This window comes from Diplotaxodon limnothrissa, linkage group LG8 (assembly GCF_057381915.1).
Source record: "Diplotaxodon limnothrissa isolate DT_005_m linkage group LG8, D_limnothrissa_male_GT1.1, whole genome shotgun sequence".
NCBI lineage: Eukaryota > Metazoa > Chordata > Actinopteri > Cichliformes > Cichlidae > Diplotaxodon > Diplotaxodon limnothrissa.
In genome coordinates, this window is record NC_140603.1 from 15,419,864 (window position 1) to 15,444,018 (window position 24,155).

The 24,155-nt window shown below is 39.2% G+C and overlaps 2 protein-coding genes across 3 annotated transcripts in view; one reads left to right on the top strand and one right to left on the bottom strand.

Annotated features, from left to right (window-relative positions):
* LOC146626563 (receptor-type tyrosine-protein phosphatase H-like) overlaps positions 1–24,155 on the bottom strand; it is a 447,591-nt gene that overhangs the window by 145,648 nt on the left and 277,788 nt on the right. The window lies entirely within an intron of this gene.
* On the top strand, positions 3,625–23,984 carry LOC146626577 (transient receptor potential cation channel subfamily M member 4-like). 2 transcript variants are annotated; one of them, XM_085361338.1, is made up of 28 exons: positions 3,625–3,720; positions 4,699–4,760; positions 4,844–5,021; positions 5,480–5,660; positions 7,172–7,341; positions 8,118–8,295; positions 8,513–8,577; positions 8,668–8,907; positions 11,897–11,999; positions 12,092–12,213; positions 12,660–12,956; positions 13,078–13,179; positions 13,281–13,409; positions 14,337–14,466; positions 16,750–16,895; positions 19,404–19,516; positions 19,603–19,719; positions 19,845–19,885; positions 20,026–20,258; positions 20,775–20,890; positions 21,175–21,307; positions 21,495–21,669; positions 21,834–21,999; positions 22,090–22,271; positions 22,620–22,752; positions 22,841–22,913; positions 23,687–23,780; positions 23,953–23,984. In XM_085361338.1, exons 1-28 carry the CDS (start codon positions 3,625–3,627, stop codon positions 23,982–23,984), a joined length of 3,807 nt encoding a protein of 1,268 aa, XP_085217464.1. The 2 variants fall into 2 exon arrangements, with proteins under 2 accessions (XP_085217464.1, XP_085217463.1); XM_085361337.1 differs by lacking the exon at positions 23,953–23,984 and having other exon boundaries at positions 23,693–23,800.

Here is a 24,155-nt window from a genome sequence, read left to right on the forward strand (position 1 = left end):
CAAATTATTTTAGAGTCCACTTGCATGACAGGACAGATACGAAACACGAGGATCATGGATTCAAACCAGATCAGGCCTGGGATCAGCTCAGCTCCAGGCAGTTTATTTTGTCCCAACATGTACTAACAATAAGGTAGTAAGACCCTGATAAAACGTTGTCTGATGTGGCTGTCAGGAAGATATCATCTGTCAGTGAAGGCTGATATTTAATCAGATCACAAATGCTTACAGTGGGAACATTAAAGCACAATTTTTCTGTAAATCTCTTTATTTCTGCCATTACTCTATAAAAATGGTCATAAACTACAGTGAACAGCTTTTTTTTTTTTTTTTTAAACTGCAGAGTCGCTTGCTGTCTTGGGCAACTATCTAAGATTCATCACTGAAGTGTGTCTGATCTGTTTCTCCAGATTTTTATCATCACTTTCTGTCTGTCATCTTGCAACTCTGTGTTCAACATTTCTGTTCCCATTTCACATCATCTTCTTTCTCCAGACTTTAAGCATTTACCAGAATGGAAGTTTGATTACAGTCTACCATGGAGAGCATGTGAGTCCAAATGACTTTGACACAGTCCTGCTATTTAAAACACTCGTGGGAGGTACATATAAGTAGACTGTAATCTTACAACATGCACTTTTTATCCTAATTTTGATTTTGGTGTCGCGTTTGTGTTTTTCAGCAAGTAAGCAGTGAGCATCAGCTGAAGTTAGCAGTAACGTGGAACAGGGTTAACATTACCAAGAGTGAACTCTTCAATGGAGACATCCATTGGAGGGTGAGGAGGGAAAATGATGTTACACAGATGTTACGCTGAAAGAAATACTGTGAATTAAATGAATGACGTGCAGTCTATTGAACCACTTTTGATAGATAAAATTGTTTAACTCTGATTTACAGAATGTTTTGATTAAAGTATTAACCTATCCTAAAACCTGACCTTCTTCCTCCAATCAAACAGTATGAAAATTTGGAGGACTCAATGACTGATGCGCTGATGTCCTTTCTCATACGTTTTGCTTATCCAGAGAGAATGTGAAGAAAAACCAGTAGCCTTGTGCTTATTGTCCCACCCACTGTTTCCTCAGGTGTCAGGGGTTGTGCAACAGTTAATGGGCGGTGTTTTGCCATTGCAAAATCATAACATTCTTTAATACAATGTACTTGTGTTTTAACGCACTTGTTTGGACATAATGTGCCATAAATGTTTTTTTAATGTCTGGTTTTAATTACTCAAATTCAAAACATTTCATCCTCTATCAAATTTCACAGGTTTTATTTACAGGTTTGCCACCGGGTGGTGCTGTTACCACACTAAATGAGTGTTACTGTTTATGATTCAGGATGTTCCACCGGTCACACAAATTCAGCTGTGATATGCTTTCCTTTTAAAGTTTTCAGACAGTATAATAAATGAGTAGCTATATGTGAACGTGGCCCAGAAATGATACTGGGACAAAGCCAATTAAACTCAAATGCTGCCAAATCATAATGACAATGCCATTCCCGAGTTTCCATCTACTGGCAACCAAATATCTCTAGATCTTTGTATGATGAGTGAAATGTTTAGTCAGATGAGTCAAACTTATTTTATAATTGTGTCAATATTTAAATATGATATACAATAGGATCAAGTGTGTGGTGTTTATATGTAGTTTTAATGATCCTCAGTACTGCAGGTTTAAAGCCTGCGATATATAGTGGGACAAAAACCTGTTTAGTCAGCCACTAGTTGTGCAAGTTCTCCCACTTAGAAAGAAAGGTATACCTCAAATATGAGAGACAAAATGAGAAAAAAGAAAATCACATTGTTTGATTTTTTTAAAGAATTTATTTGCTAATTATGGTGGAAAATAAGTACTTTGTCAATAACAAAAGTTCATCTCAATACTTTGTTATATACCCTTTGTTGGCAATGACAGGGGTCAAACGTTTTCTGTAAGTTTTCACACACTGTTTCTGGTATTTTGGCCCATTCCTCCGTACAGATCCCCTCAAGAGCAGTGATGTTTTGGGGCTGTCGCTGGGCAACAGACTTTCAACTCCCTCCAAAGATTTTCTATGGGATTAACATCTGAAAACTGGCTAGGCCACTCCAGGACCTTGAAATGCTTCTTACGAAGCCACTCCTTCATTAGTGGAGGGATCATTGTCATGCTGAAAGACCCAGCCATGTTTCATCTTCAACGCCCTTGCTGATGTGAGGAGGTTTTCACTCAAAATCTCACGATACATGGCCCCATTCATTCTTTGCTTTACACAGATCAGTCGTCCTGGTCCCTTTGCAGAAAAACAGCCGCAAAGCATGACGTTTCCACCCGCATGCATCACAATAGGTATTGTGTTCTTTGGATGCCACTCAGCATTCTTTCTCCTCCAAAAACAACAAGTAGAGTTTTTATCAAAAAGTTCTATTTTGGTTTCATCTGATCATACGACATTCTCCCAATCCTCTTCTGGATCATTCAAATGCTCTCTAGCAAACTTCAGACGGGTCTGGACATGCACTGGCAGGGGAACACATCTGGCACTGCAGGATTTGAGTCCCTGGTGGCGTGGTGTGTTACTGATGGTAGCCTTTGCTACTTTGGTCTCAGCTCTCTGCAGGTCATTCATTAGTTCCCCCCGTGTGGTTCTGGGCTTTTTGCTCATCGTTCTTGTGATCATTTTGACCCCATGTGATGAGATCCTGCATGGAGCCCTAGATCAAGAGGGATTATCAGTATGACTTTCATTTTCTAATAATTGCTCCCACAGTTGATTTCTTCACACCAAGCTGCTTACTTATTGCAGATTCTTCTTCCCTGACTGGTGCAAGTCTACAATTTTGTTTCTGGTGTCCTTTGACAGTTCTTTAGTCTTGGCCATAGTGGAGTTTGGAGTGTGACTGTTTGAGATTGTGGACAAACGAGTTCAAACAGGTGCCATTAATACAGGCAACAAGTGAAGAACAGAGGAGCCTCTTATAGAAGAGCATAACTTCGTCTTTATGAAGTTATGCTTAAGCAAGTGGAATCCATGCACATATTGGGCTAACTTTCAGCTGAATAATAATTCTAGTAATAATTTTCTGACTGAAATTGGCCTTTAAAAACAAATATATTTGCCTTTGCATGATTATTGCAGGCAAATCTCTGGCTTTTACTTCTTGTGGGAATGAGCACCACAGAGACGCATAACTAACAGTCTCTGTTGCAAATGTGTGATATTTTTAGTTTCTAATAACAATTAGAGAACCTAAGTTTGCTGAGCTGTCAGTCTGCTACAGTGGTGTCTAAATGTGTCATTGAGGGTGTTCAGTTTCCTCACGTGAGATGCCAGTGACCAGGTAAGGTGATGAAGAAGGATTGGAATAAACACTACACCAGCTCAGACTCTGTGTCTGAGTAGTTTGTGGTTTTGACTGGCTTTTCCTGTTTTCAGACTTTAGAGGAACTGTTTGCCTCTGTGAAACCACACCCATACCTTAGTGCTGGCTGCACCTACTTTTATTGTGGACACTGAGAGACGTTAGTGGCAGGGAATAGGGTTTCAGCAGTAAGCCACAAGGTGAAGTATGGTCAGAAAAAGTCACTTTTAGTTCTTCTGCACACATTTCTCACTGAGCTCGACTGAAAGGGAAGCATGAATGACACTGGAGCAAACGTAGAAGGAGGGAGAATAGAAGAAGCCGGTAGAGATAACAACACAGACATTATCTGCCAGACTGAGAAGAGCCAGGTAAGTCAGCTTTCACTAAAATCTTTCAGCTGCTGTTACGATATCATGGTGGCATGTCGGCCAAAAGAAAACAAAACAAAAGACAAAGTAAAGAACCAACAAAAAAACCCCACATTTAAAGATTTTTTTTTAAAAAGTGCAAGCTATACTTGAAAAAAATCCTCACAATAAAGTTCCAAGTAACAGTGAATGTGAGCCATCCACAAACTTCTTGGAAAACTACGCACAACAAGCTTTGCAAACGTGCCGGTGAACTAACATCTACTATTTCAGCTGCAATTTGTTGATACAAAACTTGTCTAACTGGTTGGCCGTAAAACAAGCTTTAATAAGTAGAAACAGGTTCAGTGCAACATTTCTATAGCAGTTCACTGACTGTTACTTAACAGAAAAAAATGGAAAGCACACTTATGTCTACTAGTCTACATACAGCATCCTAAACATAAGCATGTAGTTAAGCACTTCATCATGTTTACTAATAACGTTGATGATGGCTGCATTCAATTCCATTTAGCTGCTGAGGTGATGCGTTCACATTAGCGATGAGTAAAGCAAAGCTTTTGTGAAACAATGAAGCTTTCAAAGCAACTGTGCTATAGTTGTATTAAGGTTTAAAAAGATTTCTCACACTCGTCTCCACACTGACACCTGCTATTTTTGCAGCCTGAACACTGAAAAAATGCTACTTATCACAGAAAGAAATATATGCACTACAAATAATTATGATCAACACATATTTGGGAAAAATAATTGTTCAAGTAAGGGAAGAAAAACATTGAGATTGTTAAAGACAGCAATCAGTAGACGTAAAGACCAAGGCTAATTCAAAAGCTTAATAGAAAAACATGTTTTTTGGCTTGTGGGTTGTGTTGTTCTACTACAGAATATGTGCATACACAGACTCACTGTTAAACTATGTTAAACTAAGAAATATGTAGATGTTCGTCACTATTTAACAACATTTAAAAATCCTTTCAGAGTTGCTTCCCCAAAATCATCAAGAAACGAGTGTGCAGCACCTTTGTAGAAGATTCCTTCAGGTACTGTGACCTCTGCCTTTTGATAGTGACATGTCTGTATTTTAAGTTTTCTTGGTGACGTTTTATGCTTCCACCTCTCTCAGTAATGGTGCATTGTGTCAGTGCGGGGCTGCGAGAGATGACCATGCCTCTGTGGCTGTTGGAGATTATTTCAGCACAGCCATCGTGAACCAGTGGAAAAGTGTGCAGCACTCCTCTGAACAACCAACTGATGCCTTTGGAGAGGTGCAGTTTGCAGGAGCCAGCAAGAGGCACAGCTATGTGGGTTTTTTTTTTCATTTTGTCCCATAACGCTTTATCTCTACAGTTTTTGAAAATGTGAGCACGTTATTAAAGGAAAATTCTTGTAAAGGTGGGTTAAATAAAAATCAAGATAAATCCGGAGCTCTGGTAGCCAGTAGTTTTCCTGATAAAGTGACAAGATTAAAACCCATAAGAACTCAATGTTGACACAGGTATCACTGCCACTTTACACCCCTTTTTTTTTTAAACATCGACTTTCCTATAGTTTGCCAGACAGTAAAAATGATTCTGGGCTCTTTTGGGTCACTCTTTCGAGTGTCATTTTTATTTTCTAAGTTTTAATTACAAATTAAAGGTTCAAACAACTGAGGCATCATTTTAGCTTTAATACTAGATCACAGTTCATTAATTTACAAGTCTTTGGGCATTGTTGACATGTGCTTGTTTCCTTTAATTCATCAAATCTGTAAACTTAGTTCCTGCGCCTGTCATGGAGCACTGAGCCTTCGGTGGTGTACAACATATTGACAACCCACTGGGGTCTTCCTCTACCCAACCTGGTTGTTTCTGTTGTGGGTGGAAATAGCAGGACACAGATAAAGACCTGGGTACGGGAGGTCCTCAGACAGGGACTGGTGAAAGCGTCACAAAGCACAGGTAAAACTTTATGCATTACAAACTGATCTATGATGTTAACAGTATGATTGGAATTTCTGTGAGCTGTTTGCTGAAATATTTTATTGTTGGTTAGCAGATGCCATCATATTTTCAACACAGGTCCTTATGCCATAAAAAATGTCTAAAATACTCTCAACACATGCCTTACCTGAACTTAGTTTCTAGATTTTAAAACTGATTTTTAAAAAGATGCCCCAAAAAGCAGATTCTGTTCATCTGGATGTAGCATTTTGAGCTTCGAAAACGCTTCCTTACCTGGATAATTGAGCATGCATCAAGATATACAAGTTGTCTTAATGCAGTCACATAAAATTGCGATAGTGCATTAAAGTAGCAATTGTACTCAATTTTACCCAGCCTCACTGAAAAGTACAAGTGCATCAAAACGAAGCTAAACATGAGCCTGGGTACGGCTTAAATGCAGCAATCTGAGCATCTGCTCCTGAACTGGCCACTGGAAGGAAAAGGACTCCATCAGAGGCCATGCAGCAAGCAAAATCTTTTCTCGGTGTAGAGCTATAGTTTTCAGTTACCTCTACAGGAAAAATCAAAACATGGATATGGCACAAGTTGACCAATGTGGCACAAGGCTTCATACACCAGAGAAGAAAGCTGGTAATTGAGCAGGTCCGACACCAATACAAAGTAAAAGGATCCACAGAAGCAAACTCACATTCCAACAGGCTAACCTGGAACACAGTAAGCTCACCTGGAAGGATATCTGGGAAATGGAAGGAAGCAGACTCAGAGCCAGCTATGATGTCCATTCAACAAACCAAAACATCAGTAGGGAAGAGAAGGTCCTATGTGTGCTCTCTTCCAAACTCCGGCAATTCTGAGGCATCTCCTTTATCAGCTGCTACACCAGCCTATCTCCAGGCCTTTACACCTGGAGGCTGGAACTGCCAGCAATGCACTCACTCATCCAATGTCTGAACTGCCAAACATAATTTCCGTTGTGCGAGCAGGAGAATGTCTGGTGACGTTATCAGCAAGAGTATGCACAACCCTCCTTGACCCTGGACGTGCAGGTAGACCTTGATCACAAACTGCTCCTTCCAACAGAGATAATAACAGCTTATCTCTGGCCAGACCCCATCTTGAGGCCAGAAGACGCTATGCCTCCTGGAACACACCTGGCATGTCAGGTGTTGTTGTTGGAGATGTTGTGGGCATAAAATGAAATACACTTAAGACAAATAGTGCCTACCTGATGTTCCCAATAAAGTAGTTTCCTCCCCTAGCACTCAAGACACCAAGATGGAAGCAGTAATGATTGCTCAGTGGATTATAAGGTCTAATAAAGCATACTATGTTACTCCCTGGACCCTGGCCTTAATTTTTCTGCACCAATTGTGATTTTCACTTTTACATTTTACACTGCATTCCAACTTTTTCCACAAATGGGGAAACATTTAGTGACATGTCACAGTAATCTACGTAGTATACAGGTTGAACCAGGCCATTTACCATTTATCTGTTTCCCCCAGGTGCATGGATCCTAACTACAGGCCTGCACGAAGATGTTGGCAGGTGTGTTGGACAGGCGGTGAGAGATCATGCAGCTGCAGCATCTTCAGTGTCCCTCAACAAGGTGGTAGCGTTGGGCATTGCTCCGTGGGGCCTCGTGGAAAAGCGAGAGCAGCTGGTCAAACCTCAGGTAGTACAGACATTACACATTTAAACATTTTTCAAAGCATTAAAATATATCATGTTCACCTTTATTGTCCAAAAAGCTCACTTAAAAATTTGATTTATATTTGTCTTTTTAATTGTGTTTTTTTGTTTTAGTTGCTTATAATTAACTCATTCACTGCCAGCCATTTTCAAATCAGGTAACTCCCCACTGCCAGGGTTTTTGAGCATTTGTACTCATTTTTGAAGAGCCACAGAAAACTGTGTGTTATGATCATATAAACGCTGAACCTACCAAAATGAAGAACAGACTCTCTTCTTTCATCCAAAAAAAAAAAAGTTTGTTTCTACCATTTTCCATTCTTTAGTAATCAGCTGTAGAAGAGAGATGGGTTCCACCAAAAATGCCTGTTTTGACCAAAAAAAGGGAGAAAACGAGCTTTTTGTGAAAAATACATTTCAAGCAGTCTGATATTCACTGACAAGCTGCCCGAGGTTGTATTCTAGCCCCTCCCATTGAAAAACGTAATTGACGTCTATAGACGTCAATGGCAGTCAACGTAAGTTTTTCAATTGACGTCTATAGACGTCAATGGCAGTGAATGAGTTAATACAAACAGCCTTTTATGTGTCCCAATTTTAAATGACTAAGATTGTGTGGATTTTAGTGCTCAAAGTAAGGTAAATCCATGCTTACCATGCTTCATTTCCATAGTCTTGGGACAAGACTGTATTTGCATCTTCTATTGAAACACATATAAGTAAAGAAACACTAGTATACCCGGTTTTCTGCTTCTGCAGGGGAGCTTTCCTGCAAAGTACAATGCCCCAAACGCATCGCAGAACTCCTGCCCCCTGGACAACAACTACCAGGCCTTTCTGCTGGTGGACGATGGGAGTGTGGGCCGCAGAGGAGGAGAAACAGAGTTCAGAGCCAGACTGGAGGAATACATTTCCCATCAGCGCACAGGCATATGGGGTCAGAGATGGTACCATAAACTTTAAAGTAAAATATTATATTACGGATTATGAGGGAGCTTAAGCGAAGTTTTATCTGAATACTGATATTTTCAGCCCGATATTTTCCACTCATTTTTGTTTTTAGCTAAAGTTAATTGAGAGTTATTTGTGCTTAATTTAACAAAAACATTTGATCAAGATTGGAAGATGCTAAAAATTGTTGTATCTTTTTAAAGGAAGTGGCAGCATTGAAATCCCTGTCCTTTGTATGCTGATATCAGGGGAAACAGACATGCTGAAGGTAAAGTCTGCTCATTATCACAACATTAATTGTGACTTACTATTTAAATTGTGTGAATGTTTCTTTCATGGTTTTTGTCATGTCTGTCAGAGAATGGATCTCTCTTTAAAAAGCTGCATCCCCTGGCTGGTTCTGGCTGGCTCAGGAGGCTTGGCTGATTTCCTGAGTGATATCTTGGAGAACCGGTCTTCAGCTCCAGCTGTGCCGTCCTCTGGTGAAGGCAACAGTGAGGCTCTTAAAGCTCCCAATGTGGATCTCAAAGACAGAGTGGCAGAACGGTTTAAGAAGCATTTTCCTTCAGAGGCACAGACCGACAAATTAGTTGAGCAGGTGAGTGCTGAGAACAGATGCACTGCATTTACTCTACAGATGAGCTGGAGGAAACACTTTCTGTCTCTGCATATTTATCAACTACAGACTAGACTGTGGTGTATTTTAGCACTGATATTCAGAACTAAATCTAAGTGTTTAGCTTGATCTTACTGTCAGTGTGTCGGGATCACAATTCCAAGTTTATTCACATTATATGTTTTAGTGTAGTAATTTATAAATTACTTTCTCAGTTTGTTACAAATTGTTGAAACTTCAGGCTGCTATTTGTTTCACCACAGTGACAAAAAGTTAATTCACTCACAAGCTGTGAAAGTTGTTTTTATAGAACCAAATCATATATGCAAGCTTATCAATGCAACTGATCAATCAGCACTAGCCCAAAAGCAAAATCTAATAGCCTTAAAAAGTACTGTTTACAATAAATGAATGCATTTGTGTTCAATGTGTTTTAGAAACATGACTTAATAAAGTCTGCAGTTGCAACTGTTTTTTTCTCATCCGCGCTGTTGCTGCCACTATCTTTCTCCGATGCTGGCCTCATACAGTCAGCAGATAACATAGTTGAGCAGGCTACTCCAGGTCATATTGACCTTCACTATTAGTAATTATACAAAGGAAAAAAGATTTAAGATAAGGAAGCCATTCAGTGTGAGGCGTGTTTATCAAATCTGATCATTAAATCCATCCGCCAATGTTTCCAGTTCAGTAACTGTTTCTGTAAAAGAACCATTATCAGTGGTATTGCTAGGGATGAAGGTGCACACGCATCACCAAACATCGCACACACTCCTTTGTGCCGTTCTATTTTACCATGTCCAGATGTTTGCCATCAGGGACAGTGGATATGACTGAACCTGTGGACAAATGGATACAACAGAACATCTAACTTTGTTATTAGTACCTTTCAAAGTCTGGGATAAAACTCCAACGTAGCCACGTGTTTCCACACAGCCACCATACATCAAACACTACTGATCTAAATTTTACAGCAGAGTGATAGATCAGCATTTTCTTTCTATACAGTGCTTTGTGATCTTTACTGTTGTAAGGTAATCAGTTTGTTTAAAACAGTTTAAAACATCCCAAAGGCCTTTACAATGATCATTTACTATCCCCACATCAGTGATGGCATTGTGGAAAACAAAACAATCAATCACATTTAGCTCTAAATGTAAAAGTTCTTTGGATGCTCAAAGCATGTTTCAGGTCAAGTAGAATCCCTTAATTAAAATCCCATCCCAAAATCCCTAACCCTAACCCCTAGTCTGGGTTGTCAACTGTGCATGGACTGGTCCCTGCTTCCTGCTGGGTCTCTGAAGATTTCTGATCAGCAGCCAGTCTCAGTCTGGAGTTTCCAACCGTGGGATGAATTCTTCCAGCAGTACTCTGGCTACTGCACCTGTATCTCCTTTACTGGAAGGAAAAACTTCTAACTATTTTGAAAGCATATCAACCATCATCAATCAACATTTAACTTTCTGTTCAGTGAACTTTACTTGTGGGATATCAAAAGCTTATCTGTGATACCTGTAGAGTTTTGATGACTGTACATGAATTGTTAGTCACAGAAATCATAGAAAAATCATAGAAAGGTCAGGTCAGCCTTGACTTTCAGGGCCTACAGAGCAGCTTGTAATAGCACATAAGGAGAAGAACAAACTGATGGGGGTGAACAGGAAAATGATGCGTTGTCTGCTGTGTTATGCAGAGGGGGGGCGCAGACTTTAAGATATTCGGTCGACCTCTTGTGAGCCTCTGCCCCGGAGCCATTAGATCCTTTGTCTAGTTAAGACAACAGAAATTGCTTTGGACTGAAGCCCAGAAACCTGCGCCACTCTTCCCCACCCTTTGGCCAAACGGAGAATGTTAGTGACTAATAAAACATGGTGGACACTCAGTCACAGTCATTTCTTAGCATGGTGTGCAGTGTGCCCTTAATAAAATTTCAGGAAACTGGACAGGTGGAGGACATTGATTATTATTAATTTGCTTTTTAAATGTTTCTTTAAGTTGAATTTTCTGGTTCTACCTTTCCTTCACACTCAGAGGGGAAAATGTGAGTAATAAAATAAAGCTGTAAAAATTTGCCTTAGCTGAGATGAGTCAACATTAGCTGTGTGGCACGTTGTTGACCTATCAGGTGTCGACACCCTGTTCCTATCACGGCACTTGGTTTTGTGTTTGATTTGTACTCCTTGATTATTGTTATTTTCTGTTCATGTTATGTTTGTTGCTTTTAGCTTCTAGTTTCAGTCACGGTGTCCTCCCTGTGTTCCACGTTTCATATCCCGTCAGTCATGTCTCAGTGTCAAGGCTGCCATACATCATACATCATATTTCACTTTGACAGTGTCGTGTCCTGTGTTAGTGTGTTCAGTTTTGCTTCCCTTTGTCTTGTTTTGTCTGGTTAGTCCCACCTGTGTTTTTACCTGTTCCCCAGCCTCTCATTACCCTGCCCGTGTATTTAAGTCTTCCCCTGTTTGTTGTCGCAACCTCTACGTTGCTGTGGGTCGTGTGTAGTTCCATGTCCTCAGGTCAAGCCACTAATGACCAGGAGTTTCTTAGTTCTAGTTCATGTTTTGTTGGTTTCTTTAGTATACATTTGTTTTGTTTTTAGTTTGTTTCTCCAGGCAATAAAAGTGCCGCCTTTAGTTAAGTATTCTTTCTCTGATTTTAGCAATAAACTCTGAGACTGAAATCTGAGTTTCATGTACGTGAACAGCTGACAATATTGTTTCCCTGCTCACGTGCACACTAAACTCAAACAGGAAACTCAGATTTGGCAAGCTTTGAGCTTGTTTTTAAACTAAATTCAGAGTATGATAGTATTAGAGTGTGTGTTGATTAGCTTATCTGTCATACTAGGAATTTATCCTGCCTAATCAGAACACACAGGCTGTGCAATTTAATCTTTTTCTAAAAAAAATAATAATTTGTGATCATGTCTCTGTCATTCCTGTTCCCTTTTCCTATCTTCTGTCTCCAGGCTTTGAACATTTACCAGAACAGACATTTGATTACAGTCTACCAAGGAGAGCACGAGAGTCCAAATGACTTTGACACAGTCCTGCTTAAAACACTCGTGGGAGGTATGTATAAGTAGATAGTAATTTTACAACATAGCAGCAACATGCACTTTTAGTCCTTATTTTGATTTTTGTGTTGTCTTTATGTTTTTCAGCAAGTAAGCAACATTTATCAGCTGATGCCAACCCTTATACTGATGAGCTGAAACTAGCAGTAACGTGGAACAGGGTTGACATTGCCAAGACTGAACTCTTCAATGGAGACATCCAGTGGAAGGTGAGGAGGGAAAAAGACATCACATTGAAAGAAGAATTCATACAAATCTGATTTATGGAGGAATATTTGGCAATATTGGGCGACCGTGGCTCAGGGGGTTGGGAATCGCATCTGTAACCGGAAGGTCGCTGGTTCGATCCCTGGGCTCTCTGTCCTGGTCGTTGTGTCCTTGGGCAAGACACTTTACCCTACTTGCCTACTGGTGATGGCCAGAGGGGCCGATGGCGCGATATGGCAGCCTCGCTTCTGTCAGTCTGCCCCAGGGCAGCTGTGGCTACAACTGTAGCTGCCTCCACCAGTGTATGAATGTGAGAGTGAATGAATAGTGGTATTGTAAAGCGCTTTGGGTGCCTTGAAAAGCGCTATATAAATCCAATCCATTATTATTATTATTATAAAAAATGTTGACCTGTCTTAAATATGATCTTCTTCCTCCAATTAAACAGTATGAAGATTTGGAGGACTCAATGACAGATGCGCTGATCAATGACAAGCCCCAGTTTGTTCGGCTTTTCACTGAGAATGGCTTGAATATCCTGGAGTACCTAACTTATGGCAGGCTGGAAACCCTTTATCGCTCTGTGCCAGATGGGACCTTGCTCTATCAGCTACTACAACAGTGCCTAGCAGAGCGGCTGGCAATAGTGGAGCGTCACTCACCATCAGAAAAACAGAATTCGTCTACAAGATTGTTGAAAGATAACAATCAGGATGGACCAGTGAAGGAGGTCACCCTTTTTGAGGTAAGTTTGGGAATCAAAGAGATTCTGTCCTTTTTCATTAATTATGCTTAAATAGATTAATAAAGAATGTGAAGAACATCTGATACTGTTGTGCTTATTGTCCCACCCACGGTTTCCTCAGGTGTCAAGGGTCCTGGAGCTGTTAATGGGTGATGTCTGCCAGCCTTTCTACTATCACACTTTGAGATTAGAGTTCACTTCATCCAAAGGGACAGCTCTGAGGGTACTCTGAACCTTTCAGAATAAACACACTGTTCTTGTGGTTATAGGATCTCTTTTTCATGGTTGACCTGGTAATAAGTATTATTTCTTCATTCATCAAAGCGTGCCAGTAAGGTTCTGCGTGGACATTGCAAGTATCAGGACCTGCCCTGCCCCGATCCCTGGGCTTCGCTTTTCCTCTGGGCGGTATTGCAAAACCACAGTGAGATGGCCATTTTCTTCTGGGAGATGGTAAAAGCCCTGCGACAAATTTAAAAAATGTTCTACTTGTGTTCAGCTGGTTTAAAAGCCACAGTCAAGATACAACTGGTGTCTCCAGTGTTAATAGTTCTGGAATTGTGCTTTTCTAAAGGGTTATGAGGCGATCACTTCATAGTTAACAGAAGAAAAAAAGGAATTGAAAAATCATCTTATACAGATTTACAGTATGTCTGACAGAGTCCTTGGTGTATGAATGGATAAATAGATTATTTGAATTTGTTATTTGAGTGAAACCGTAGTTTTTAGGTGAAGTTAAGCGATATTGGACATTTGTGAGAATGAGATGCAGCTAGTGCTATTTGTTACATGTGTGTCGTTAATTACAATGTGTTGTTAATGATTATTTTATGATCTAAGCATTGATTATATTAAATGTAAATCATATGATAACATATGACATATCACAATGTTAAATCTTAATCTAAAAGCAAATAATTACTATAAAATAATCAAATTCAATTCTGAACTCACTAGATTTAAGCATTTAGTTTTTAAATTAATATGGCAGCAACTGTTGAGTAGATGTTTTCTTACACACTGCAACTTTGTGATCAGAGTCAGCAGCTAGTGATGATAATCCTTTTTTTAAGCCTGCAGCCTCTGTAAATGTTACGTAGTTGGGCATGAACTAGTACACGAGATGCTGCAGGTTCTACTCCAGCTTGCAGTAGATCTTGTGAAAAATCGCAGTAGAACTATAAATCTAAAATGCATATATATAGTCCCTTTAAGTAAATTGCAACTTAGACTTCATGCAACAGGTAAATGTGTTAATGATTGTCTGTGTGTGCTGTACCAGTTAGACTACTTCAACAGAACGAACTGAGATAATAATGCAGACAGTATTAGATACAATGAATTTACTTTTTGTACCTGTGTCTTTGCTTTACTTTCCAGGCAGGTGAGGCAGTCCTGAGTGCTCTTGGTGGCAGTGAAATACTCAGAGAACTGTCCAAACTTGAGGTAGAGAATGAAACCAAACTCTCCATGAAAGAGCTGGCCCAGAGGTTTGAGAACCTGGCACATGGTGAGACATTAGAAGAGAAAATATTTGTTATCTACTTTCATAATAGTTTCATGAAGTGTCCTTTGAATTTTCCTTTTAACAGCTGATGTAACACAATTGTAGCAAAACCTATCTAACACTTTACACAATAGTAACGAAACATTTCATTACAGTAAATATCTTTCTGAATGTGCTGTAACTAAGTTTAAGGATATAGTTCCTCTAATGTCATCTTCTTCAATGCTAGAGTACAGAGCAGCTACTTAAACCTGACTCTCACAGAGGTGTGGGAGAGAAGTGTTTGACTCTTTAATATAAGTCTCAAATATGTAGCTTAAAGCAGATAACTTGGAGAGCTGGAGAGGAAATGGCATCTCAAACACTTTGAAGATCTTCATTTAGCCTGGAAAAAGTGTTTTATGTTCTGTAAAATCCCTCCATAAAGTGATGAACATAAGAAAATAAAAACAACTCCTGCTTTCTTTTCCACAGTGTAGCCAGATTGAAAGAGTCACATGTCTCTTGAGCTGAATATTCCTTACATTTTTAATGAATACATAAAATTTGAAATTATTTAATTTTAACCATTTGAGAAAATATAAAGGTTCATAACCATTTCACATATGTAATTATGTACATCTATGTTGAATACTGCAGATATATATTTGTACTTCAGCTGAGCATTTATTAGACCCCATTCCTACAAGAGTGTTCAAATATTTCCCACCATTAATTCATTCTTTGATGTTAAATATGATTATCCCTTCTCTATTAATCATCTTTGAACAGAAACAGGATTATTGCAGGTTATAAATGATCTTCTTATATTCTCTGACAATGGACTCGTCTCTGTGGTTGCTAGAACTCAAGAACTCAAGAGAAATTCCTTTAGAATTTCAGTTGTATCCAAAAAAGGTTAACAAGAAAAGTAACTAATGGGGCGATAAAATCAACAGCTAACTTCAAAAATTAAGGCTCCAAATTGTTTGGACCTGCTGATTTTCTAGTATCCAAAAGTTTAAAGTCTTTGAGCACATCTGATGCTGTCACCATGCTTAAAGTAAAGGAGTGGCTGGCCACAGAATTATCAGAGAATGCAGCTGAGGAATGCTCATAAGAAATATTTACTTTCTTCAGCAGTGTGCCCGATATTACAAAATGTTCATTAAAACAACCAAGCATGTCAGCCTTCTCATAAATATGATGCAAGTGTTTATAAGGGCATGGGGGAAGCGCTGTGCCATTGTTTTCATAAATGTAAAGAGGTTTTAGAGATTGTTTGAAGTCTCTATAACAAAGTGATCAGCTTTGGCTTTTCTAATGGCAACTGTGCATGTATTGCACATTTTTTACCAGCATATAATTTTAATTGCATGTTTGTATTGAACAAATATGCATGAGTGATTAACGCATTTATTTTATCCAGGCTTGTCTACAGTCTCAGTCTTTATTTTGGCATTAGCCAGGCTCTACTCTCTCATCTTCAGCTTGTTCACTACAACTCTCTACTCTTGACAGGCACATGTAAAGGTGACCATATTTCTCCTAGTCTTGGGCTCATTTACAGTATGTTCATGAATTGAAGATTTTATTTGTTGTTTTTAAGTCTCTAAATGGATTAGCTCCCTCGCACCTCTCTGATCTTTTAACTAAAAATACTCCAAACAGAAATCTAAAGTCAGCTGATAGCAGAAGCAGGCTAAAACACAGAGGAGACTGGGCCTTTGCGATTTGTGTTCCTAACCTTTGGAACAGTCTGCCTCTTCAAGTTAGGACATTTGAAAACGTATATTTACTCCCTAGCTTATAATTGTGACTGATTTTTGTTTAGTTCTTTCTGTGTTTGGTTTACTTTGGTCAACCTGTGTTGCTTTTTAAAAGTGCCTATAAATAAATTGATTGACTGATTGGTTGATTTCCTTCTGTGTTGGACTATTGTAATTATTATCAGGTTGTCCTAAAAGCTCCATAAAAACCCTTCAGTTTATTCAAAATGCTGCAATGAGGGTACTGAAAAGGAATACTAAAAGAGTGCATATGTCTCTCATAGGTTCTCTTCATTGGCTCCCTGTTAAACCCAGAATTAAATCCTTCTACTTACATACAAGAGCTTTAAAAAATTGGCCCCATCATTTCTTAAAGATTTCAGAGTACTTGCTCATAGGGAGTTACAAGTTGGGGTTTTCTTTGTGTTAATATAGGGTCTTTACTATACGACATAAAGCACCTTTACATGACTATTCTTGTAAACTGGCACTATATAAATAAAATTGAATGCCATGTCTTGTGTCCACTTTACCTCAGATATTTTCAGCTCTTGCTATCGGAGTGATGAACGCCGATCCTTCACCCTGCTAATTAGGAAGTCTCCTGTCTGGGGTGGCAGCACTTGTCTTCAGATGGGTGTGAGTGCTGACGCTCGGCTTTTCTTCAGTAATGATGGCGTACAGGTGTGTTCGATTTTTAACCTCTTTCTTTCATGTTTTTTTCCCCTGTCCTGTATGGCAGTTTAGCTGAATTGCAGAATCAGAATTGTTCACTGAAGGCCAAAAATTGCCAAATAAAACTTCACAAGTACAGTATTCCAGCATTTGCTGTAATTGCCCACTTGATAGTAATATTTTATTAGAGCTTAATTAGGATATTCTTTATTTTGGATTACTACAAACATAACGGACAAGACCGGACAAGAAAAGAAAGAAAGAAATTGAACTTGGGGAGAAGCAAACAAACAAACAAAAGCACCAACAAAAAACCAAACAGCAGAGAAACCACAGCAACAACCAACATATGCATAAATAACAATGACAAAGTTACTGAACAGCACACAGTATTGATAATGTAAGATATTTTTAGAGGCAGCAGCAGCCCAAATGGTGTGTGTCTGTAAGTACCCGTGTGCACATCCAGGTAAGGAAATCGTGAACACCTGATTCTGTTCATCTGGACGTAGCGTTTTCAGTGGGAGGAACGTTTTGTCGCTCATCCAAGTGACTTCCTCAGTCTCAGCTGACTGCAGGTTTCTCAAACCTTATAAACAAGACATCTGAACAATAACTGAAGTTATCACAGCCACAGAAACAGCAATATGAAATAACAACATTGCAGACGTGGAAGCAGAGCAACTACGGACGAAAGTTTTCAGCCTGTCTCAGCAATGCAAAGCCCCCAGCATCCAACATCAGCTTGGAGACGAGGAAGGCACTCGCATCACTTAGTAAAGACAACAACAGTCTCATCCTTCCAGCAGACAAGGGTAGGAGCACAGTATTGCTAAACCAGAAAGACTATCATGAGAGAAGTTTGTCACTGCTCAGTGATGAAAATACTTATGAGCCCCTGAAATGAGACCCAGGAAGTGGTTACAGGAAGAGGGGGATAGATTGCCTGAATCTGTTAGAACAAGACAATTCTATTGACCGGACCTCATACCACAGGCTGTACCCAGGGGACTCTGCACCAAGTCTGTATGGTTTACCAAAGATACATAAACAGGGTGCACCTTTAAGGCCGATTGTCTGTATGATCAACTTGGCCACCTATAACATCTCTAAGTTTCTGGCTTCGATCCTCAACCCGCTGGTAGGCAGCTCTGAACACCACATCCAGAACACTTTGGATTTTGTTGAAAAGGTGAGAGATGTCATTATGGAGGCAGATGAAACAATGGTCTAGAACGATTTTACGTCTCTTTTCACTTGTGTTCCAGTCAAGTGTTGGAGGTAGTTCATAAGAGATTGCAGGATGACCCCAACTTGAGCAACAGGACCACTCTCAGCATCGACCAAGTGTGTTTGCTTTTGGAACTGTGTCTTAATCCTACCCTGGAATGCCACCAAGTCATTGATTCAGATATGTGGATGACACCTGGGTGAAAATCAGATCTCAGGAAGTACCACAATTCACAGATCACATTAACTCGGTGGACCAACACATCAAATTCACCAGGGAGGATATGAAAAGTGGCAGGTTAGCCTTCTTAGAATGTGAGATTTCCACCAGTAATGGGGGACATCTAAAAGCTGATGTGTACCATAAACCTGCGCATACAGATCGGTATTTAAGCTTTGACTCTCATCATCCACTGGAGCATAAACTGGGTGTCATTAGGACACTACAACACAAAGCGAACACCATCCCCACTGACACAGCGGCCAGAGAGGCAGAAGAACATCACATCAAGAAGGCCCTGAGTAAATGTGGTTATTCCAGCTGGACTTTTGTCAGAGCTGGGAAAGCACCTAAAGAAAGCTTCAGCCGATTCAGGGGAGAAGGACAACCGCTGACTAAGCGAAAACCTGTAGTGATCCCATATGTGTCAGGAGTATCGGAACAGTTGAGCAGCTAAGGGTACATCTTTCGCCATCATACAATGCTGTGATTGCAGCCATTCACCCACTTTCTGTGAATGCTACTCATGGCCATTGATCAGTGGCCTTTGATCAATGAGCTTTGATCAGTGGGTTTTGGTCAGTGGTTGTTGATCAATGGTCATGAGAATTTGCATATTAATGATCAAGGAACTGAATGGGCTGGTTTCAGTCATTATGCAAATGTACTGTTTATAAGATTGGGGAAACCTGCAGTCAGCTGAGACTGAAGAAGTCACTTGGATGAGTGAGGAAACGTTTCTCCCACTGAAAACACTACGTCCAGATGAACAGAATCAACTTTTGGGGAATAACGGAAACCAGCCCACTGAATGAACAATGGGCTGTGAGGTCAGTTCAGTATATAGCTGCTTTGATTATACAGTTCAATCAATACATATACACTACCTATAAATAAGACTATGTAATGCACAATCCCTTTCATGTACAGTACAATAATTTAAATTACAAAAAAAATTAATACAAAGTAAAAATGGTAGGATTCTTCAGAAATAACACATCCTACCTTCATGTTGCGCCAGTGAGCTGCTGTTGATTGATAAGGACTCATTTTCTGTCTTCTTCCAGTCTCTGCTCTCCCATATCTGGTGGGGTGATATGAAGAGGAACACAGAGGTTTGGAGGCTCCTGCTCACTTTCTTCTGCCCCATCCTCTGCTACACCAATCTGATCTCCTTCAGGTTAAAGGCTTATTCTTTTCAGATTAAAGGTTTGTAAATGTATTTTGATACTTTTTTAAACATTTGCTACGTATTTTACCTCATAGAAAACAAGATAATCAGTTGGAAGAGGAGGAAGGAATTCCTAACGATGATGGGCCAGACCAGGACACTAACAGTCTCTATGGGACCACAGTCTTCTCTTTGGATGACATCAAGCACCTGTAATATTTCTACTTGCACTCTTCAGTGTTAATCTGTAGAACATCAGTTTGTTATTTTTATTTTATTGATTTGCATTAGCTAAAGTCTAACAATTAAATCAATTTTATTTTCGTTCTTACACCAGTGACCTTGACTCAAAAGATCACAGGAGTGGTACCATTAAAGGTGAGTCCTGTTTAAAGAGTCATCTTTGAATAAGTGTTGTCACTCACTACAAGAAGAAAGTCTGACATCAGAAATTATTCTTGTCACCACATGCTGTCATTTAAGTCACCTGCTATCTGCATTTATAATCTTTGATACAGGTGTACCTTACCGACCACCACAGCGTCCATTCATAGTGTCACGCTGGCGTCAGTTCTGGTTTGCACCGGTCACCTCTTTTCTGGGCAACGTCCTGATGTACTTCCTGTTTCTTTTGCTTTTCGCCTACGTGCTGTTGGTGGATTTTGATCCCCCACCACCCTCAGGTCCAGGTGTTGCTGAGTGTGTGTTGTACTTCTGGGTATTCACCATCGTTTGTGAGGAGATCAGACAGGTGAGTGAAGAGACATGTCTTACTAGAACTTTATTTCCCAGAAAGGTTTGGTAGCTGTAGAAATATAAAGGGAAAAAGTGAACCCAGTAACTGAACTTTTTATTAAATTGCACATAGAAGAAGGACGATATAACTGAAGATTCGTATTGCAATACAGTGGTTAATATGCAGCTGTGTCACAAGCATTAAATTCAGAATGGACATTAAAATAGATTAATACATTTTAATATTTGTTACTGTATTCAAATAACTTAAGAAATATAGTGAAGATTAAATATAATTACATAAATAAAAATCTTATTCTTGTTGAATTTTTACCCAGTCTTTATAATAGTACATATTATGAACAGTCAATCATTTTGGTTGAATCTCTTCCTTCCTTATTATGTTCCTTCTTTGCTTACCACATTAAATACACCTTTCTTTGAACAGCACATGGAGAGTAATTTTCAGTATTTGGATATATGCCACCAGCTTATAGTTTAGTTTGTTGTAATTTTTGTGTTCTTCTTCTAGTCAATTTTTGTGGGGACGATGACTTGGCGTCAAAGGTTCAGACTCTACATTAAGGATCTGTGGAATAAATGTGACCTCACCGCCATCAGCCTGTTCATTATAGGACTAATCTGCAGGTATGGACAAGAAATACAAAAAAAGACAGATTATTGAAAAACATTTTCAACAATAATATTTTTGAATGAGGTGTTTTCATTGCAAAATTGTAAAAGACTTGTGCTTGGTTTGTGTTTATGGATGTAGTGTGGCATAAATAATTTCCTTAACCCCTGGTCATTTAGTCCCTTAAATATAAAAATGTTTCTTCTTTAAAAACCAAATTTTACAGATTAATATACAGGTTTGTGGCCTGGCGGTGCTGCTACCTCATTGATTCAGCTTTACTGTGCTTGTGTTTCAGGATGTTCCACTGGTCACATGAATTTGGACGGGATGTCCTGTGTTTGGACTACATGGTCTTCACCCTTCGCCTCATTCACATTTTTGCCATTCACAAACAGCTGGGACCAAAAATCATCATTGTAGGAAAGATGGTGAGAAAGTTACCATCAGTTGGCAATATACCAATTGTAAACTTAATATGTTTATATATGTATGTGTGCGTGTGTGTGTGTGTATATATATATAATATATATATATATATATATATATATATATATATATATATATATGAATAAATAAATAATGAAGCAAACAAGATCACAATTTCCTCTTGTTTAGATGAAGGATGTCTTCTTCTTCCTCTTCTTCCTGGGTGTGTGGGTCATGGCGTATGGAGTTGCCAATCAGGCTCTGATCTACAACTATGATCCAAACCTGAATCGCATTTTTCGGAGAGTTTTCTACAGGCCATACTTGCACATCTTTGGACAGATCCCTGTGGAAGAGATGGATGGTACAAGTGTTTGTGCAACTGGCATAAAAATAAGAAAATCTGTGTTATAAGCTGAAATCTGTTTTAAAATGCTGCAGTTTCCTGGAACCTACTTTCATCACAGCAATTTGAAATTGAGTGTTATTGTAATTTTAACCATTTCTTATTTTTCCAATTTATGACAGTGGGCAAGGACTGGGATATCACTTGTACACACAATGTGACTTTGATTGAGAGCGGTGAAGAGCCGTGTAGAAATCATGAGAGTAACTGGCTGGTAGTGATTCTGCTAGTTGTATATCTCCTGGTCACCAACATCCTGCTCATCAACCTGCTTATTGCCATGTTTAGGTAAAGAACAAGTCTTTTATTATATCTGAAGGTGCGTTCACATACTGAATGGTTTGACTCAGTGGCTCTGATCTGCTTGTATCCACACAGCTACACTTTCTCTAAAGTGCAGGAACACAGTGACACCTACTGGAAGTTCCAGCGTTACAACCTGATTGCTGAGTACCACTCCCGTCCTTCTTTGGCTCCTCCTTTCATTATCCTCTCACACATCAACATCTTTATTAGGAGAGTTATTCGCAAAGTGCCCTCTGTAAAGATCCACCACTTTGGTCAGTATTGGAGTCAGGAGACTTGGTTCCTATTAAATCAAGTTATTCATTTAATACAGTTATTGCTTAATTACTTTAAAGTAAAAGGTTTAATGAGTAATGAGTCAGAAAGCCACAGCTGATTGAATTTGATATCTTCTAAATTTTATTCAGCACATTTTGCTATGTGTGATTTTTTCTTAAACAGTGCCTGCCTTGTTATCACTCAGTTGCTCACTAAAAATGGCAGTGCCAGGTTACAATAATAGGTTCTTTGATTACTTGCTCACTGAACTCAGTTTAGCAGTGACGAAAGCATGAAAAATGAGTTGAAAGGTAATCATTTCAACCCTTGGTCTGTACTATCAGTGTTAGACTTGGAAGAAAAGGCAGCGAACCGATTATCAATGTGGGAAACGATTCAGAAGGAAGACTTCCTGACTGCTCGAATCAAGATCCAGAAAAGCAGCGACTCAGAAAGGCTCAAACGGATGTCTGCCAAGTGAGCACCTTCATCCTCCACTGTAGCAGCATTATTTATTACTGTGTGACTCCATCATTCTGAAGTAAATGTATCTTTGTTTATATAGGATAGATGGTGTGCTTAAACATCTGAGTGAAAGCAGAGACTTCGAACACAGGCTACGGTCTCTGGAGAATCAGGTAAAACCGAAGCTCCAACTTATCATTTTGTACCATTTGAGTCATTCGTGATACATATGTGGAGCTGCTGTGAAAGAGCATGTCTGCAGAGTTAAACTATTCTATATAAAGGTTAAAGCACTTCATAGCAGGTGGCAGTTGGCATAATACATTAAGAGGTGTTTAAAAATAAAATAGGAAAGTAGGAAAATACCTACTGTACAGCCAAAAGTCAGTTTTAGGTTGGATTATGTGAAGTTGTTATTTTAGGTGACTGTAAGTAATTCTGTACTAAGTACTTTTATGGATTGAAGAATGTCACATTAAAGAAGCAAAGGCAGAACTTAAGCTAATCAAGTTAGTGCAATCAGTTGTAAAAATAAATGCACACACAAAGAAATGGTGTATTATATCATTTAGTGCAGAAAACAAAAACAATGATGTTTGAGAGGAGAGCCATTTAGGAACTAAACACTGACTGCCAGTGGCACACAGGGACCAGGTTTTGCCACTTTCATGCTTGGAAACAGGTCACAACAGCTTCTCCAATGCCTACAGGTGAGATCTGCCAAATAACAGGCCGAAAGGAAGGCATGGTGGAGTGAGTTTTCACTGAGAAAAGGAAAAAGTACAATTGTTGTCAAAGAACAAAGGCAATAGTTTTCCATGTGTGTCAGCTAAAGTGTTTTACAAACTTCTCAAAAAACAAGCATTACATATTCTCATAGGTTTTCTCAAGTTGTCTTGACTCATTGACTCTTTTCTCAGATACACCTTCTTGTTCTTCTTTTCAGATCGAGTACTGCTCCAGTGCCATCAGCTGGGTTGTGGATACTTTAGCACAAGGAAGCACATTCAAACCTCCTCGACCCCCACCTGCATTACGTGGTACTTCACAGAACTTGTGAAATTAGTATGCTTACAAAACAACCTGCATACTAAAAGGCAAATATTGTTTTCTCGTACAAAACTCAGTTACTTTGACCTTATTTTAAAATGTATATTTTTTGCTAAAATTTGTCCCTCTCACTTCTTTTATTCTACCTGTTGTTTTATACAGATGTGCTACCCTCCTCTTCCAGCTCAGCTTGATTCAGTAACACTTTATATCAAGGATAACGCCTTCATTCAAGATCAGGAAAAGAAACAAGAATCGCGCACGCTCCCTTTTGACAACTTCTGTTCAGTCTGCCACCATGATCCTCACTGATAAGCACTGAAATGAAAAAGAAATTTATCGTGTGTGTGTGTAATTTGAGTTGG

Bases quoted from the DNA above. Each gene is read 5' to 3' on its own strand.
- LOC146626577 (XM_085361338.1), top strand. From the start codon at position 3,625: ATGAATGACACTGGAGCAAACGTAGAAGGAGGGAGAATAGAAGAAGCC. The intron at 7,342-8,117 runs GTAGTACAGACA...CTGCTTCTGCAG, and splicing joins AGCAGCTGGTCAAACCTCAG to GGGAGCTTTCCTGCAAAGTA. The intron at 8,296-8,512 runs GTCAGAGATGGT...ATCTTTTTAAAG, and splicing joins TCAGCGCACAGGCATATGGG to GAAGTGGCAGCATTGAAATC.